At 45.4% G+C, this 15,525-nt stretch overlaps 1 protein-coding gene across 2 annotated transcripts in view; it reads left to right on the top strand.

The window, feature by feature from the left end:
• WWC3 (WWC family member 3) overlaps nucleotides 1-15,525 on the top strand; it is an 89,899-nt gene that overhangs the window by 40,266 nt on the left and 34,108 nt on the right. For both annotated transcript variants that reach the window (XM_029240730.1, XM_029240732.1), the window contains 3 exons: nucleotides 3,942-4,071; nucleotides 7,135-7,281; nucleotides 10,924-10,997. In XM_029240730.1, the coding sequence (XP_029096563.1) occupies nucleotides 3,942-4,071; nucleotides 7,135-7,281; nucleotides 10,924-10,997 (351 nt within the window). The remainder of the gene's footprint in view (nucleotides 1-3,941; nucleotides 4,072-7,134; nucleotides 7,282-10,923; nucleotides 10,998-15,525) is intronic.

The raw sequence follows: 15,525 nt of genomic DNA, 5'->3' as shown, positions 1-15,525 counted from the left end.
GGCCTCAGTGTGAAGCTCACTGTGCCTCTTATTGGCTGTGTGACCTTGAGCAAGTCACTTAACCTTCCCGAAGCTGCTGCAAAATGTTGAGGGGTGAAAAGTAAAGGCTGTGTGGTCTGTGTCCTGGGTTTTTTTTTTTTACACTGGGTCTTAGTCCATTCAGGCTGCGTAACAAAGTGCCATAGACCGGCCGGCTTATAAACAACAGAAATTCATTTCTCATAGTTCTGGAGACTGGAAGTCCAAGTTCAGGGTGCCGGCATGGTCAGGTTCTGTGTCTGGTGAGAGCCAGCTTCCCACTTCACAAATGGCCATCTTCTCGCCGTGTCCTCACATGGCGGAAGGGGCAGGGGAGCTCCCTGGGGCCTCTTTCATAAGGGCACTGATCCCATTCATGAGGGCTTCTCCCTCATGACCTGATCACCTCCCAAGGGCCCCGCCACCTGATCCTGTCATCCTGGGCATTAGGATTCCAGCGCGTGGGTGCTGGGGGGACAGAAGCATGCACATCACGTCGCACTGCGTAATAACTTGTGTTCTTACTAATGCCGTCTTTTGTTGAGCCCTTGTCAACTTTCCATCATCTTATTTGAGATGTATAAGCACTGTTTTGAGCTCTTAATTAAAATTAAAAAAAGAAAAAGCTCTTTGGCAGTCACAGATGTTATGATTTTCTTCACGAAATGGAATATATTAATATTTTAGAAAGTACCAAATCATTGAGTATATCCTCCGAATTTGACCAAAGTTTTAGAGGGAATTTGGAAAAAGGGAGAAAACTCCCAAATAAGTGAATTTTGCAGATGCGATGGAAGAGGGTGCCTGTCCTTTGAAGTTTTTGCTAGATGATAAAGCAGGTGGGCCCTATCTTGGCCACTGTGAGCAGGAGGGCACCCAGGGGTAGCAAGGGCCATCGCTGCACCTGGTGATCCAGTTTGGGCTTGACACCTGGGAGGTGTAGGTTTGAACCTTGGCTCTGCCAGATCTCAGCTTGTCCTCTTGGGCTACTTAATCTCTCTGAGCCTCAATTTTTCCATTATAAAGTCTGAGAAGATTGTGCTCATCTCATAAAACTGTTGAGGGGATTAAATGAGATGACAGACATAAAGCATGCAACAAGACTCTGTCACCTAGTAGTAGGTGCTTGATACACTGAACTGTTTTAATATGCTATTGATATAATTATATGATTTAGTCAAATAATATGTACTGTATCAAATATGGCTATATAAGGTTATATTTATGTAATAATAACTTTTTACATAATTATATATTCTACAATAATACGTAACTATTTTTAAACAATAGTGTTTCAGAGATTCCTAGAACTTTGAGATCATCTTCTCTAATAGCTTTCACACCTTTTAACAGTGGAATCTTTTCCACTTTCCTTCCCCTCAAATGACACCTTCTGTGGAAGCAGACTGTCTGAGACGGAGCAAAGGGACGGGGGAGACGGAGCAAAGGGACGGGGTTGCCGAAGCAGGGGTGAGGGTCCCCGAGCCCTGTGTGGGTTCTCCCTTTACTCCAGCTCACCACTCCAGGACACCCTCGGGACAGAGTGAAAACAGCTGCTCTCGGTCAATCTTCATTCCTTTTCGAGGTCTCAGAGCCACCTGGGTGGAGCTGAGGTCAGGGCCCGGGTCCGTGGCCTTAAAGTTGAACTTTGGTTCTCCGACGCGCTTTGCAGTGTCTGCCGATGAGAGGCATTACAGGGTTGCGGATCCCTCTCCCTGATGGGAATCGGGGCCTGTATTCCTCCAGGTAGCGGCCATTCCCATTGTAGATGCTGGTGCCTTGACAGGCAGCTGGCGCAGCGCCTGGCTTTACTGATGGCTGCACTTAGGCTCTGTAGCTGCTAAAAGCTGTAAGGAATTCACAACACCTAAGTACGAAGCTGGAGCTGATGTGGTTAGCATCTTACGTCGCGGCCTTAACAGTGGTTGTGTGTCTATACTCTCTGACCATTTGATTAGCACTGATGGTTAAGGAATTGAAAACATTTAGTTCAGTGCAGTAGAGTTTCATTTCTCTATGTGGGTGTCAGTGTCAGGTGACGATCCATTTGCTGTATTTCTCATTCTGGAGGAGCCAGTAGGCCTGGTTAGCAAAGGCATTGGTCATTAACTGTTACAGAGAAATCACACTTTTTTGGCCTTGGGTTTTTTGTATGGAAATGATGTAACCCTTTTCTACAGACTTCATCAACCTATGTGGGTTGTGGTTTGTGACATTAAGTGAGATGTATTGGAAAGCCTTTTATCAGAAGATGGATATAAGGAGATATTATTACATAAATGAGTCTAGATTCTCTCTGCAAGAAAAGTTGGGCCACTTCCTAGACAGATGCAGTGCTGGGAGATGGATGGCCTTTGTTCCTGCCTTGCATTAGAGACTCCTGGTTCTCCATAGAACAGCTGAAATGGAAAAACACATGGCCAGGTCATGCTGGGATGTAGGGGTGTCACCATTCAATGTGTGGGGTCCCCCAGTGCGTCTGTATCCGCTCTCCAAGGAAGAGGACTCGGGACCAGGTTTCATAAATATTTTGTTTGTTGCAGATGGCAATCATAGCGGTGCTGTTGAGCCCTGAAGCCCTATTCCGAAGGGAGGGCATGATTTCCTGCTTGTTCTCTCATCCCAGTGGTGCTGATAGCTCAGATCAGCTCTGGTGCTGAGTTTTGCTGTGAGTTGTGACATTTGTGGCCAGGAGTTTGTTAATGATAATAAAGTACCGGAGTTGGTGCATTTTTTTTACTTTTTCTCCCATGAGTAAGTAGACTGAGCATTATCCTGGCAATAATAATCAGTGCAGACATTATACGCCAGGTCTCTGCTAAGTAAGCCCTTTCCTTACATTTCTCATTAAGTGGGAGGGACATTTTTAGTGTCCTCATCTGAGGCATGAGGAAACTGAGGTTTAAAGAGGTGAAGTGTCTCGCCCAGGGTCCTACTGTAGAGCTGGTGTGTCACTTGTACTCACCAGCATGCCAGGATGCTCTTGTGAGTGGAACAGAAGGGCGTTTGGGCTGGCCGTTAAGCATCTGGATTTTCGGGTAACATGGGGGAAGCAGTTTAGAGCTAGAATCTGTGTCATGGTGACTTTCCAGAGAAGGAGTTCATTCTGTTTCTGGACCAAAGTCTCTTCTTCAGCCCCGAGAGCTTCCAAGGCTTAAGACTTAGGTATGGAAGATGTGACCAAGGACGAGCTACAGGAGGCTGCCTGCTCTTTGCAGGCCGGAGCCAAGCCTAGTCTCGGTCAGCGCTCTGCTTCCACCACCCAGAACCAGGCCTTGTGCGCCCCGGGGTGGGCTGGCTGGAAGGAAGGATGGATGGAAGTTAGCTTGAATGGGAAGCATGAAGGAAGGATGAATGGATGTTTGAGTAGAAGGGGAGTAGTAGATAGAGTGATAAATTAGAACCAGAATAAAAGAAAGATAGAGGAGCCATAAGAGTTTCCAACTTTTGTACAGGGTGTCCCTGTTGAAAGTTCACTACTTTTTGCTGTTTCCCATATATTCTTCTTGTACACAGATTTCATTTGTATGTTTATTTAATAGACATTTTTGACCACTAAGCCAGATGCTGGGGATAAACGAATAAGACATGATCCTGCTCTCAGAGAGGGAAATTTAAAATTTCAGGAAATTTTTAAGCCAGTGAACTCATTGCCTGAGCATTAGTAGAGAACACGGGAACCCTGCCTGGAATGTCCTCACCTGCAGAGGATGCTCTTGGAGCAAAGGGAGCCATCCACCAGCAGTCTCATCTGGTGTTCACCACAAACAAGGAAGGTCTTATGGGATCTTTGTTTTTCTTTGTCAAAACATTGTTTTTAACTGTTTCCCACCTTTCTCTGAAGCTTTTAAGTTTTGGGTTGTTATTGTTTAATAGAATGTTGTAATCTCGCATAGAATGACTCATATTTCTTTTCGAACCAGGATTGATCGTAAGATGTCAAGTGCTCACACCAATTACAAACTGGATGAGGCTCAGGCTATAATGAGCGAGCTCAGGACCATCAAGAAAGCCATTTGTACAGGCGAGAAGGAGAGGCGGGATCTGATGCAAGTAAGAGGCCCGGGTGCTCTTCAGAGCCCACGTCCGTCTGTCTGCCCACCTGCTTATCTCTTAACTTTATTTAATAATTAAAAAAAAAAAAATATATATATATATATTTACTATATAATATATTTATTATATAATCATACATATTTTAAAGACATACATGTATGTATGATATATGTGTATATATGATATCTTCTATATATGTGTATGTACATATTTATAAATATTTAAAAATATGCGTATTAGTTTCCTAGGGCTGCCATGACAAAGAGCCACAGACCAGGTGGCTTAGAACAACACAAGTTTATTCTCTCCGAGTCTGGAGAACAGAAGTCTGATATCAAGGTGCGGCAGGGCCACGCTCTGTCTGAAGGCTCTAGGGGAAGCTCCTTCCTTGCCTCTTCCAGCTCCTGGGGGCTGCTGGCAGTCCTTGGTGTTCCTCGGCTTGTAGACGTATCACTCCAGTCTCTGCCTTTGTCATCACGTGGTTTCCCGTGTCTCTGTGTATGAATTTTTTCTTCTTATAAGGACACCGATCATTGGATTAGAACCTGCTCTAATCCAGCATGACCTCATGTTAACTTGATTCCATCTGCAGGCCTTCCTTCCAAATAAGCACACATTCCAGGTTCTGGGGGTTAGGACTTCAACATATCTTGTTGGGGGACACAATTAAGGCCACAACAATGGGTGATACATTTGTATTGTTAAATAATCAAAATAATTCAACGTCTGTTTTAAGAGTTGCTGTCACCCCATTCTCTCACCTCCTGTAGCTGCTTTCATTAGCTTCTTGTACACCCTTCCAGACAGTTGAAAGTGTGAACACGTGGCCAGCTGCCCTCGCAGAAAGCCGGGCCTGTGCCTGCTGCCCCGCGGTAGCTTCCGCACCTAACCGTTACGCCCTGTACCTTTTCCCGTCTCTGGACTCAGGGTTCCCTCCTTCCTGGATATGGCTGCATAGTATTCCACTGTGAGGACAGACTGTTTTTTCATTGTAGCTTTATATTCCGTTATTTTTTTGCCCCTTGAACTCCTGCAGTTTCTGTTATTTTTAGAAACAGCTGAGTTTTTTCAGAGACCCATGCCGGGCTCCTGCTCGGTATCGGAATGCATCTGATGCTCTCTGTTGTGGCTTTTCTTTTCGGCTCAGCACACCGAGTGAGCACCTGGTGCTGGGAGGCATTTGTCTCGATTCTGTAGCATGTAAGACACAGAAGGACATGGGAGCAAAGCTCAGACTCGTAGGCCGAGTGCAACAGGTGCGCACATGACTGCCTTGCCCGGCAGTGCTTCCTAACGTCAAGGGCGTGAGGCTGGAGTGTCCCTAGGCTGCTCGTTCAATTGCAGATTACCAGACCCTACCCCAGGTCTCCTGGATTAGACTGTCTGGGGTTGGGACCCAGAAATCTGTATTTTCAGATGCCCTGTATTTCCAGGTCATGAGAGGTAAACGGTCAGTTGTTAGATTTTCTCCGAGGCCTGGTAGCAAGGAGAACAGCGGCCGTCTGCCAAGGCCTCTGTGTGCCGCACTGGGTGAGGTGCTCTGCGGACATCACCCATGTGATCCAAGCCCAAACCCTGGTGTGAAGCAGGTGGTACTTCACCCCAGGGACATGGAGGCCTCGCCCGGGACGTGGAGCTGGTGTCCCTGCCCCGTTCTTTCTGAGAGTGCAGAGCTGGCCAAGCCACCCAGTTGCCTTGAGTGGGTTCCCCACCACGGAGGCTGGAGATAGAATTTCTGGAAGAAGCTTCAGACCCCAGCATCTTCTCTGAGATGCTCCAGGGAGACGCACAGGCAATGTCTTCATCTAGTAAAATCAAATAAGTTGTTTCATCTTTGTTATATGACTGTAGCAATCTTGGCCCATTCCAAGACGCCTTTGTCTAGATCCCGAGGCAGCTACCTGGGGTACACTGCACGTGGGCGTCTAGTGTCTGCAGGAATATCTGCTGAATGTGAATGCATTCACAAATCTTTTATTTAAAAAAATTTTTTTCATGTTTTTCTCTTATTTTTTTAGATTTCTTTTTATGGGGGTATAGTTGCTTTTCACAGGTCTTTTAAAAATCTTAGAAAATCTCATTTCTCTTTAACTTTTACCCAAAAGCGTTCCCTGTACCAGAATTTACGCTTACTCTAATTTTTGGTAAACTGACATCCATGTAAGATAACTTTTGACCCTGTAGCATTGTGACTGAAAAGCTAGGTTATAAGAATATGTAAATATCGTCTGGGAGCTGTTTTCACCTTCTGTGTGGTACTGAAGACCTCAAGGCGGCATTCGTCTCTGTTGGACTTATTTATTGATAGACTATTTTGGATGGAAATACTTTCCCCCCTCCCCTTTGCTCTATTGAGGTACACTTGACAAATAAAATTGTATAAATTTAAGGTGTACGTGATGGTTTGATATACACATCTATTGTGAAATGATTACCACAATGATTACCACAATAAGTTAACACATAACTAACACAATTAGTTAACACATCCATCACGTCGCACGGTTACCTTTCTTTTTACATGGTGAGGACTTTTAAGATCTACTCTCTTAGCAACTTGCAAACATGCGCTACAGTATTGCTAACTATACTCACCATGCTATGGACATGAGGTTCATGAGATCTGGGGACTTATTCCCCTTACAGCTGGGACTTGGTACCCTTTGACCAGCATCTCCCCATTTCCCCCAACCCTCCAGCCCCTGGCAACTGCCTTTCTACTCTCTATTTTGAATTTGGCTTTTTTGGAGGGAATGCTTATTTTTTCTTTAGGAAACACAAAGGTTTAAAAAACCGTAGAAGTGGTACCACAGTTGTTCTCTATGTTATTCACATGCTGCCAGGAGGACTCAGTTGCCGTCTGATTTAAATTACTACGAGTTTCATGAAAGGTGCATGTGCTGATCGACATTTCTTTTGAATCTCGTGAGAATGGAGTTGGGGCCGGCCTGCTCTCCAGTAATGAAGCTGCCGACCTGGAACGGGAAGGAAATGACCGCTGTGAAAGGGAAGAGAAGCATCGCCATCGCTGCTCAAGTCTCTTGTTTCATTTTGTTTCAGAGCCTGGCCAAGCTGACCGATGGCTTCAGGAATAGCTGTTCTCTTACCGACCCTCTGCAAGAGTTCCCTCCCAGTGCAGGCGCGCTGGGCGAGTCTTTACCTCACCAGTTCTGCGATGCTGGGTCTCAGACTGAGGTCATCGGCGAGGTACGCTCACTGGGCAGGGGGAGGAACCGAGTGTGCCCAGAGCGAAAAGGACTGCTTTCGTGTGGCCGTCACCCATTTCTTTAAATTTTCCACTTTCCCTTCAAAAATGTTTTGGCTTTTGTGCCATTAAGTTTGAAGAAAGAATATTGTTTTCCACTTCTAGCCATCTTGAAGGTTCAGGGGCCTGGGAGGCAATTGAATGGCTTATTACCTCTATCCTTGTGATTCGCATTCTTAGAAAAGGCAGAATCCTTTTGAGAGTTGAGTCTAGATGTTTCTTGGCAGACCTATGACTTTTTAGAGCATGGATCAGCTAACCTTTTCTGCCAAGGTCCAGATAATAAGTGTTTTAGTCTTTGCTGGCCATGCAGTCTCTGCCATAGCTACTCAGCTGTGTTGTCATAGTACAGAAGCAGCCGTTGGCCATATGTGAATGGGTGGGTGGGGCTTGTTCCAGTAAAATTCCAATAAAACTTTATTTACAGAAAGAGGTGGTGGGCCGGATTTGGCCTTCGGGCCATAGTTTGCTGAGCTCTGGCTTAGGCCAGTGATTTTCAGAGGCTTTGTGGCTGTGTCACTCTTGGCTTATACTTTGATGCTATTTCTTATTCTTCTAAGAGAATGTCAGGAAATTGAATTGAATTGAAATTAATTTTGTTTGGGACTTGGAAGAATTTCATAATGCCCCTTTTGATAATTAGTAAAGCCTGGAGTTAGCCACAAAAACAAAATTGGCAACCATCATTTGAAGCAGGGTGGTGAATACTTAAAGACACTACTGTTGTAATGGCGTTGAGTGAAGTTTTACATTTATTTGTTAGAAATGGAAAAACAGTTTGGATGGCTTCTTTTTCTTAGGGCTTACTAAGTAAAGATGAAATATCAATGGAATGCAGAATGCCTTCCTAAAATTAAATAAATAAAAAGAAACAAAAAGAAAGGAAAACCATTGACTAAAAAACTCTGGATTTTAAATAATTAGCTGATATTTTAAAATGTCGACAAATAGTGCCTCTTTCAGGGGAGTATAATATAGGAAATAATGCCTCTGTGTCTTGGATGTCCTGAACTGCCCTATTTGCTGTGTTCCCCTCATTGTTCTCAAAAGTACACTTGGACATTTTTTGACTAGGTATCTTGGTTTAAAACAGAGAAGAATCTGTAAGTCAAAAATGTCTGGCATTTTTGCCTAAAGATTTTGGCATGAGAGACGGAAAGAAGTATGATACTTACTGAATTCCATGAATAATTCATTGCTGCTCAACATAAGGTTAGAATTAGAATTTTTAGAGACTCTTAACTAGTTTGAGAGCAACAGGTAAGATCGAAGGTTCTGTAATGATTTAGCTAAGACTTTCTAAAAATGTCAGGTGGGGAGTGGCTGGTTATACAGCTATAATAACTTCAGCAGTAAATTATCATTGTTTATGAGTTTACTGGGGCTGGCCCTGGCAGCTTCATGGCTGTTACCTCAATTTACGTAGTGGTTTCCATCTTCTTTTGACAGACGAGGGGGTCAAGGTGCCAGGTTACCTAAGGTCATGTAGCCAGGGAGAGGCAGGTCTGGGTTTGAATCAATGTCTCTGATCCCTAAACCTCTGTGTTTTCTACTACATCATGTTATAGAAAAATATATCAAAAGGCTATAACTGCATTAGTTAGCTATTGCTGCATAACAAAACATCCCCAACCTAGCATTTTAAAACAGCACACTTTTATTATCTCACATTTATACTGTGGATCAGGAAACTGGGCTGTGTCCTCTGCTTCAGGGGCGCTCAAGAAACTGCAGTCAAGGTGTCAGCCAGGGTTGCAACCTCATGGGAAGGCTTGACTGGGAAGGGTCCACTTTCAGGCTTACATGATTGTTGGCAGGATTCAGTTTCTCACAGGTTGTTGGACTGAGGGCTTCTGTTCCTTACCATATAGACCTCTCTAGCACGGCACCTTGCTTTGTCACAGTGTAGAAGCCAAGAGAGTCTCCAGCAGGAAGGAAGTCACAGTCTTTTGTAATCTAATCACAGGAATGACTTCCCATCACCTTTGTTGTATTCTTTTGGTTAGAATCAAGTCATGGGTCTAGCCCACTCTCAAAGGGGAGGGATTTCACATGGGATGAATCCCAGGAGGTGAAGGCCATTGGGGGCCGTCTTAGACGTCTGCCTACCTCATGTAGTTATCACTTTGAGTTAGTTTTGTGGGATGGGCATTGATGTAATCAAACATGCTTTTGGAGCCCACGGCTTTGCAAGCACAGATTTGTAAGCAGTACAAGCCTAATGTTGGAATTTAGCAGTTGGGGTACATGTTGTAGGGCTATGTAGGATCCATGAAGCAGGAACCTGTTGGATCCGTTTGGCTGTAGGCTTTTTTTTTTAATTAAAATGTCCATTTCATTCTCACAGAAGAGTGCAAAATCAGAGCTTAGAGGTTCATAAATAGCATTGAGAAGATGTTTAAGAAATGACATTTATTTGTCTTGATGGTGAGTCGGCTTTAGGGGTCTCTAATGAACAAGGTGACAAGTAGCTCAGATCCAGTGTAGAGAGTTTCTGCAGATGCGGTGCTGCAGCCTAAATGCATTTACATTGAGGACACTGTGGAGAGAGGCCTTGGGTGAGGCTGCTGAAATGTGTAAAATCGTGACACATCTCATTGGCGAATGCTTATAGTCTCGTATAAGGCATTTCTTCTTGCCATTCAAGGCGATAAAGATATAAGGAAATTCCCCATTGACCTGTCTCAAAACTTGTATCAGTGAATTCATTGCCAGTCATACAAGTAGAATATTTCCAAATATTTGTTGACACGAGGTCATTTAAAAGAATAAAGACTTAGTAGTGGCCGTAAGGTATGGCCGAGTAAGGTCAGATCTACAGATGGAGCCGATTTATTGAAACTAGAGTCATATATTTCCAGGAATGAAGGAAGAAATAACCAAGGTGAGCTGCAGTTACCTCTCATACAGGTCTTGTTTGTTTTGTTTGGGAATTTGTTGGCTTCAGTGTAATTGGTATGAAAATATTTAGGTGCAACTAGTGATCGCATCAGAGCTCCTCATTTCAACCCTTGACTCCTGAGGCGAGGCGGCCAGTCCCAGGCTTTTCCGTGCCTTCCTTCTGTCCTTTCACCTTTGATTCTTTAACAGGCTGCATAGCAGTCGAAGGAGTCCCGTAGCCAACACCTCACACAGCTAGTCCGTCTTCTTCGGATCTTGTGACTTTTTAGGAGAACACCATTGTTTTGTGTTGATTGAGGAGTGAGAGCATATACTACACTAGGCGGGATGATATTTTTTGCTTTTCTATCAACTTTGAGGAATTCCCTATTTCTTTTAAAACTTAATTTGTTGTTGTTGCTTGGAATCACACAATAGATGAATATACTTCCACTGGTTTAAAAAAAAAAAAATCCACCAGTGTTGGGACAGCAAAAGTGTTCCCAGCCCCACTCCCAGCCTCCACTGACCAGAGGTGGCGGCTGTTATGCGGTGTGTTTCCTTCCAGACCTTTGAAAAGTGGAAATTGGAAGGTGAATTAAAATATTCTTCATTGTTGCTGGAAGTTTAAGTGAATTTTCTATTTTGAAAATATGTTTTTAATGTGTCTCCCCCATTTTTTTTCTTTCTTCTGTTCCACAAAGTTCGTCTTTGATGATAAAACAAGGCTCGTGGACCGAGTCAGGCTTAACTGGCAGTATGAGGAAGCCAGAAAGAGGTAAGAAGCTCCTTTTTCAAACCTTGCCTCCTGCTTACTTCCTTTCTCCTGTGGAAGGCGGTTTCGCGGAGTTGCAGCGTGTGATTTATCCACTTCTTATCAGAAAGCAGTGTCTGATAGAGTACAGAATTAAGGTTCTTCATTTATGCGTAGCTTCTGAATACATGTGACAAAATTTCATGTGCATTAAAATGTGAAACTCAATATTACAAACAGTTATGAAGACGGGATTTAATAAAAACAGAGACTTTTCCGGCTCTCCTTATCCTCTCAGGTAGTTCAGAACCCCCTCCCTGCCTTCCGACTGAGCATCAGTCCCTCAGACCAGCTTAAGCAAACCTGGTTTTTGAATATGTGGCTGCTTATTCCATAGGTTAACAGAAAAAGCCACGTATCTTGGGTTAAAAGACAGTTTAGAAAGGATTAGGTCAACGGGTGATGGCGGTACCTAATCTACATCATTTTGATGGAGAGAATTGAAGCTCAGTCGCTTCTGTTGACCTGTGTTGTCCATCACCCGCCTTCTGAAAATCAGGACTTGACCTTGTGTGTGCATTCTCAAAATGTGTCTTTCCCTCCCTCCCTCCCGGTCTCAGCCAGGGTTCATGGGCAGCACTGCCAGGTGAGCTGCCGGCCTCGCAGGCACAGTGTCTTTAGCCTGTCACCTTTCTACCCATGTGCACCGTGTTCAGTATTCTGACCCTGCCCTAGCTTTCATGTTCTTTTTTTAGGGACTTTCTCTCTTTTGTGCCTTCTGGAAAGAGTCTTAAAACCAAATTATTTCAAAATATGAGCTTCGGAAAGCTGTGAAGCCTATCTTTTTCAAAAAGTTTTGTTTTTTTTTATTCTTCTTAAAAAATATGGAACGCTTCACGAAAACCTTTCTTTAGTCACATATGAACTGCTGTCTGGGGGCGCGGGGAGGAGGAGCGAATGCCACGCAGGGGGCGGGCAGGGGGAGGGCGTGGTTCTGGAAGCGAAATAGGCGGGCCGCTCAGTATGGTGTATCATTCAGGGATGTCTGGAAATCCGCTTTGTTACCTTTTTAGCAAATGTAAAAATAGCAACAGAAGCAGATCATCTGACTGCCTGCTGGAGGGCCGGCTTGAGCTGCTGCGGCCTCTGCCCAAAGCACCTCTGCCCGGTCCTCCCGGCTCTTGCTCTTCACGATGTCCTTGATGCGCTCAAGGCGGGCACTGCACTTCCACGCAGACCGCTTCCCTCGGCGCCTGCTTCCCCAGCCTCACACATCCCTTCTCAGGAGCTCGCTGGCTGGCGTTTGTCAGCCGCTGTTATCTCTCCTCAATATTCCTCGGCTCCTTCCTGCATGTTTCTGCCGCACTGTGTGGGTGTCGGAATTTGCTGTGTTGCATTAAACTACAGAAAATTGACAGTTGCTACACTTGACGTAATCGTCACTGTTCTGCTGTGACATTTACCTACCACAGCGAGTGATTTCTTTGTTTTCCAGAGATGACGTCGGTACAGAGTGAGTAACTCTTTAAATATCGAAATAATACATTTGGGCTGAAAGTCCATTATTTAAGAAAGTTATGCAGGGGAGGACACTGCACTTCCTCAGTATCTTCTAAATGGAAGGAGTATTTCAAGGTCACCAGAACCTTGTTAGGAAATGCGATGCAGCTGCAGAGGAGGGTCCTGTCCCCAGTGCTTCAACCTTTGTGGGACAGTAGGGGCTTCTCAGAAACGCCTTTCTGGGCTGCGTTGGCCGCATTTAGAAATCAGAGATGCGTTGTAAAGACGCCCTGGGGTCCTGGGTTGGCTGACAGAAGCACTGCCTTGTTCTTTTCCCACTAGCACAATGGTTCCCAATTGTGGGGCGGGGAATGGGGGAGGGGTGCGACGGCCCGACTTCACACCCGGCCCCCGGTGGACTTCTGGCCATGTCTAAAGACGTTGTTAGTTGTCACAGCTCTGGGGTGGGTGCTCCTGGCATCTAGTGGGTAGAGACCAGGGATGCTGCTCAGTATACTGCAGCGCACAGGACGGCCCCCAAAAGAGAGTCGTCCAGACGTCACTGGTGCTGAGGCCGAGGGCCCCTGCCCTGTGCTGGAGGATTGTGACGTCTTAGCCGGGCAAATCTGTATGGGTGACCCCAGCAGCTTCACACACATCCCGCAGCAGTGGGCACAGAAGCTGCTGCAAGGCTGGGAGATTATACTTCTGCCCAGCACCTGCCCTGTTCCAGGTATTGCAGAGAAATTCCGTGGTTTATGTGATGTCATAAAGGCATATGGTCTTTGGGACTTCCCTGGCGGTCCAGTGGTTAAGACTCCGTGCTTCCAATGCAGGGGGCCCGGGTTCAATCCCTAGTCAGGGAACTAACATCCCACATGCCGTGCAGCTCGACCAAAAAAAAAAAAAAAAAATATATATATATATATATATATACATATATATATATATATATAGTCTTTAACCTGTTTGGGAGATAAACTCCCCCACAGCTAACAGAAATATGTGAGGGTGCCAGTGGTTCTGCCTGGGGGTGGGGATACCCCAGGCGGTATCTGGGGTGTGTGTGTGTGAGCACACACAGTACATATATGTTAGACACACAGAGTTCAGAAACATGCACATATATGCTTGTACATCTATGTACACATAAATAATACATGAATACATTGTTTTTGTCAAAGATGCAATCAGTGGAGACCTCCCATCTTATCCTCCTCTCTAATCCTACCTCTCACCATTAATGATTTGCTATGAAACCTTCCAGTTTTTACCTAAACATTGAAATAAATTAAGCTCAATATAGTTAAATACAGTATATGATGCATAGCTTTTACAATGGTTATAGCCATCCTCTGCGGATGGACATCTAGATGATTCCAGTTTTTCCTTTTCACAAATGGTGCACATCTATTTATACTCCCCAGCCTTGCAGAGATGGCTGTTTCCTTCGACAGATACATAGCAAGGGAACGTATGGGTCTAAAGACATGTCCATTCAAAGTTCGGATAGATACCAGTGAATCGTCTTCCAAAGTAACTTACACACTTTACACTGCCACCAATGGCAGTTGAGAGCCCTGATTTCTGTATCTCCTCCTCATCGTTAAATACCACCATTCTTTGTAAATTTTTCTGGAGTGATGGGCATAGATGTTCTGTCACTTGTCACGTGCTTTTTCCCTGGTGAGAATGGTGCACTTTTGCACTCATGGTGCAGTTCAGCATAATTTTGTGTGACTTTTGGTTAGTTAAATGCCAGGTCTGAATTTTTTTTCAGACAAGTGCTCCTTTCAAAACGTGTTAGATCCCATCATCCACTAAGGGGTGGGGGTGGGTTTTGTGCCCCCCACCCCCGGGGGGATGTTTTTGGTTCTCCTGACTGGAGAGAGGGTACTGCTGGCATCCCGGGCGGGAGCCCAAGGACGCTGCTAAACAACGCACAATGCGCCGGACGGTCCCCCCAGCAAAGATGTGGGTGGCCCAGAGTTTCTTTTTGCCTTCGAGAAACCTTACTCTTGAGCTTCTTATCTTGCTCCGAAATCCCTACTGTGTGTGGACATCAAGGGCTCAGGAGCAGGTCTTCCACGGACTCAGGGTGTTAGCCTCGTCCAGCCACGTTGGCCCCCCTGCATGCCAGGCCTCACACCGTCCAGGCGCGTTCCTGATTTAGTGCTTGGAGTTGGCAGAAAAATGCTGCCCCAGATGGCCTAATCCGCAAACCTGTGACTCTGTGCCTTCCATGGCAGAAGGAACTTTGCACATGGCCTCAAGCTAGAGATCTTGAGATGGGGAGATGACCCTGGATTATCTAGAGAGGCTCAGTGTAATCACAAGGGTCCCTATAAGAGGGAGAAGCAGAGAAGGAGATGTGAGGGTGGCAGGGCCTCGAGCCAAGGAATGTGGGCAGCCCTTGGAAACAGCTGCGAAATGGCTTCTTCCTGAAGCCTCCAGAGGATCACAGCCCTGCTTGCCCATTTTTGACTTCTGACATCTGGAACTGTAAGGTAATCACGTGTGTGTTGTTTTAAGCCACCAAGTTTGTGGTAATTTGTTACAGAAACAAAAGGAAACTAATACAGTGCCCCCTGCCCTCCCTCGCTGTTTCCTCTGCCTGCAATGGAATGCTTGGCCTCAAATGGTCACGTGGCCTCTGCTCTCCTTCTGGTCACTGTGTCAGAGACACTTCTCTGATGATCCTGAATAAAGTTGCACTCCCATCCCCACCCCCATCACCCTGATTCTCCCAGCAAATGTAATCACCCAACCTGTTCTGTACTTATGTGTTTGCTTTTTTATCGTCTGTCTTTCCCTGCAAGAATGGGAAGCCCATGAGGGGCAGGGGTTTTTGTCTGTTTAGGTCATTGCTATAATTCCAGCAGCTGAGTACCTGGTGAATATTTATTGAATGAGTAAACGGGTCTGCTTTGGTCACGCTTGCTCTTTGGCCTTCATGCCTGCGAGTGGGCGAGTGGACAGAGTCCTGGGGCCCAGTCAGCTCCGGGCCAACTGCTGTGTTCCTGGCTCCCTTCCCCAAGGCCCTCGTCCTGGT

The sequence above is a fragment of the Monodon monoceros genome, unplaced genomic scaffold (genome assembly GCF_005190385.1).
Source record: "Monodon monoceros isolate NGI ecotype Baffin Bay Population unplaced genomic scaffold, NGI_Narwhal_1 Super_Scaffold_22, whole genome shotgun sequence".
Taxonomy (NCBI): Eukaryota; Metazoa; Chordata; class Mammalia; order Artiodactyla; family Monodontidae; genus Monodon; species Monodon monoceros.
Note: the sequence above shows the minus strand (reverse complement) of the source record. Positions and strands in the feature narration are given on the sequence as shown.